The sequence below is a fragment of the Cyprinodon variegatus genome, unplaced genomic scaffold (genome assembly GCF_000732505.1).
Source record: "Cyprinodon variegatus isolate N-32 unplaced genomic scaffold, C_variegatus-1.0 Scaffold494, whole genome shotgun sequence".
Lineage (NCBI taxonomy): Eukaryota > Metazoa > Chordata > Actinopteri > Cyprinodontiformes > Cyprinodontidae > Cyprinodon > Cyprinodon variegatus.
In genome coordinates, this window is record NW_015150947.1 from 571,517 (window position 1) to 573,904 (window position 2,388).

General features: G+C 43.3%; 1 protein-coding gene across 1 annotated transcript in view; it reads left to right on the forward strand.

Annotated features, from left to right (window-relative positions):
• Positions 1-300: 300 nt before the first annotated feature.
• The window catches only part of ccdc109b (coiled-coil domain containing 109B), a 25,378-nt gene continuing 23,290 nt past the window's right edge, over positions 301-2,388 (forward strand). The window contains exon 1 of the mRNA XM_015390352.1: positions 301-642. Coding sequence (XP_015245838.1) covers positions 526-642 — 117 coding nt within the window. The 5' untranslated portion in view covers positions 301-525. The remainder of the gene's footprint in view (positions 643-2,388) is intronic.

Below are 2,388 nucleotides of genomic sequence, written 5' to 3' on the forward strand. Positions count from 1 at the left end.
TTTCCAGAGTGATCTCTTTTCAGGGAAAAGAATCGTAAAGATAGAGCTTCAAGCTGCATACACAGAGCATATCTTTAATAATGCTTCAATATTGGGCTAAAATATCAGCGTCAAGTTCACTGCGACACACTGCTGCAGGAGGATAAGCAGCCCCTCAGTGGGGGGCCATGCCTTTGGACCCAGGCCTATGTTTTATTTTAGACCGCCTGTGCTGCAGCCTGCTTTGTGCTTCCCCCTCTGTCATTTCTGGCCGGTTAGCCCACGGGACGTGACAAGAATGCAGTGTCAGATTACCAGGACCGTCCGGGCTGCTCCACCCAGCACAGCGAGCAGAAACCCTGCAGAAAGGAAGCGGGCTTTCAGCTGCGGCACCGCGGATGTTGACGGAGAGGAAATGCCTGGCTGTCTCCTCCTTCTCTCCCATCAGATCTGTTGTTTGCCCACATCGCTGGCTGCGTAAAGGTGGAGGAGCCGCGCAGTGACTGACTGGTGATAGTGTGTGGGAATGCTCCAGCGTCAGGGCGGATGAAGATGGCTTCGGTGCGGCTGATCGCTAAAGTTAGGACGGGACTTTGGAGAAGTCTGCAGCCTTTTCAAGCTTGCGGCTTCACGGCTACGCGTCCGCTTCCACTCCTCCTCAAGGTAAAACTAAAGTCCTGCTGTGTTGTTTCAGCGCAGGGCTTCTACACCAAGCTGAGGTGTTTCGGTTCTGCTGCTGTTTCCTGGTTCCTCTGAACAACAACAACAAAATGCTGAATTAAATCCGGATCAAGTTCTGCTCTAACCTTTTAGAGAGAAAAGGAAAGTGTTCATGTTCTATGGAGGCTTCACATGCTTTGCCTTTATTACACCAAACATCACAGGGTTTTATTTGGATTTTATGCAACAGATCAACAAAAAAAGCAGAATAGAAAACAATAGAAATGTTTGTTTCTCACTGGCATGTATGAGGGGAGAGGATACATGGTTTTCATTTTTGTTTTAACCCTTTATAAGGCAAGTTAGAGTTTTTGATCACTTGCCTACCCCTTACCTAATGGAGCCCCCCTCCATCCATTAGTGAGATCTAGAAGCACAAGATCTACACCTAGCCATTCAGCAAAGATAGTTCTACATGGCTGTAGATGAGCCCTTCAATGATATATTACCAACTGTAAATAAAGTTGGGGGAAAAAAGTTAAGGTAAATAGCTAATTGAAAAGTTAAAAAGTAAAGTTAAAAGTTAATAAGCCTATTTAACAATTATATTTGGGTTTATAAATTAAAACAAATAAGTGCCAGAATCAGCATTAATGCCTCTAAGGTCATCTTGTACCCCCCCATAATTTTTTTTCCTTTCACTCTCAGAGTGAATTTCTTATAGAGGCACTTTTGTTATTTTTCTAACAAGTTGGTTTTTCTTATTATTACATTGAAATACATTTTTTGCCATCAAAATATCCATATTTTTTAATGTTACAAAGGTAATAAGGTCTTGTTCAGTATTCCAAAAACAGTATTGGCTTGAAATATGGATTTTCAAACTATTTCACTGAGTGCCCTATAAAGGGTTAAACAAACAAATATCTGAAAAGTGTGGTGTGCATTTTTATTCCACCACCTTAAGGGCTGGTTATCCTCCCACAGTATATTTTTGATTTATGCTCAATATTGCAGCCTGGTCTGTGCTATGTTATTCCACACCACAAACCAAGAGGGACAATTAGGAACTAGTTGGGGGTCTAGATGCGGCCGAGGAGGTGAGGGCAAGTTTGTGCGACAATGGAGGGACATGAGGGCAAAAAAGAGCGGGGATCCAGGTGGAAAAGGGTCCCAGCGTTCTAGCGCACCTTGCTCTTCTAGCTGGTCCATCTTCACAAGTAGTTTTCCACAATGGCGGTCATACAAACAAAACAAGCCAGTAAGGTACCAAAAAGGAAATATGCATAGAGTAGAGCGGATGTAGATTTGACCAATCAGAGGCCTGCTGTCTGCGGCACTGTCCGCGGTCACCTACAATTTAGGAGAGGTGCAGCAGAGAGTCTGCGGAAGGGGCAGAGGCACATTTGCGTTTTCGAAGTATAAATGAGCCTTTTAATAAAACCCAGTGCATCCCCCTCTTACTGCAGCTGCAGCGCTTTTGGGGGTTGGTCTTCAGGTCGCTTTGCATATTCAGAACATCTAACTCAATCAGCTTCAGTTTCATGTTGATTTAGGTCTGAACTGTGACTGAGGCAATCTAACACACCAGTGTTTCTGTGGTTTGAGGTTTAAGCCATTTCATTTCATCTCTGGTTTTACAGTTTGAAGTGAAACAATCTATAGTCTTTTGCTGCGTATGACAGTTGTTCTTCACCACAATTATCTGAATTGTATCGCAATCAAAATTATTGTTCAGCATCTATAAAA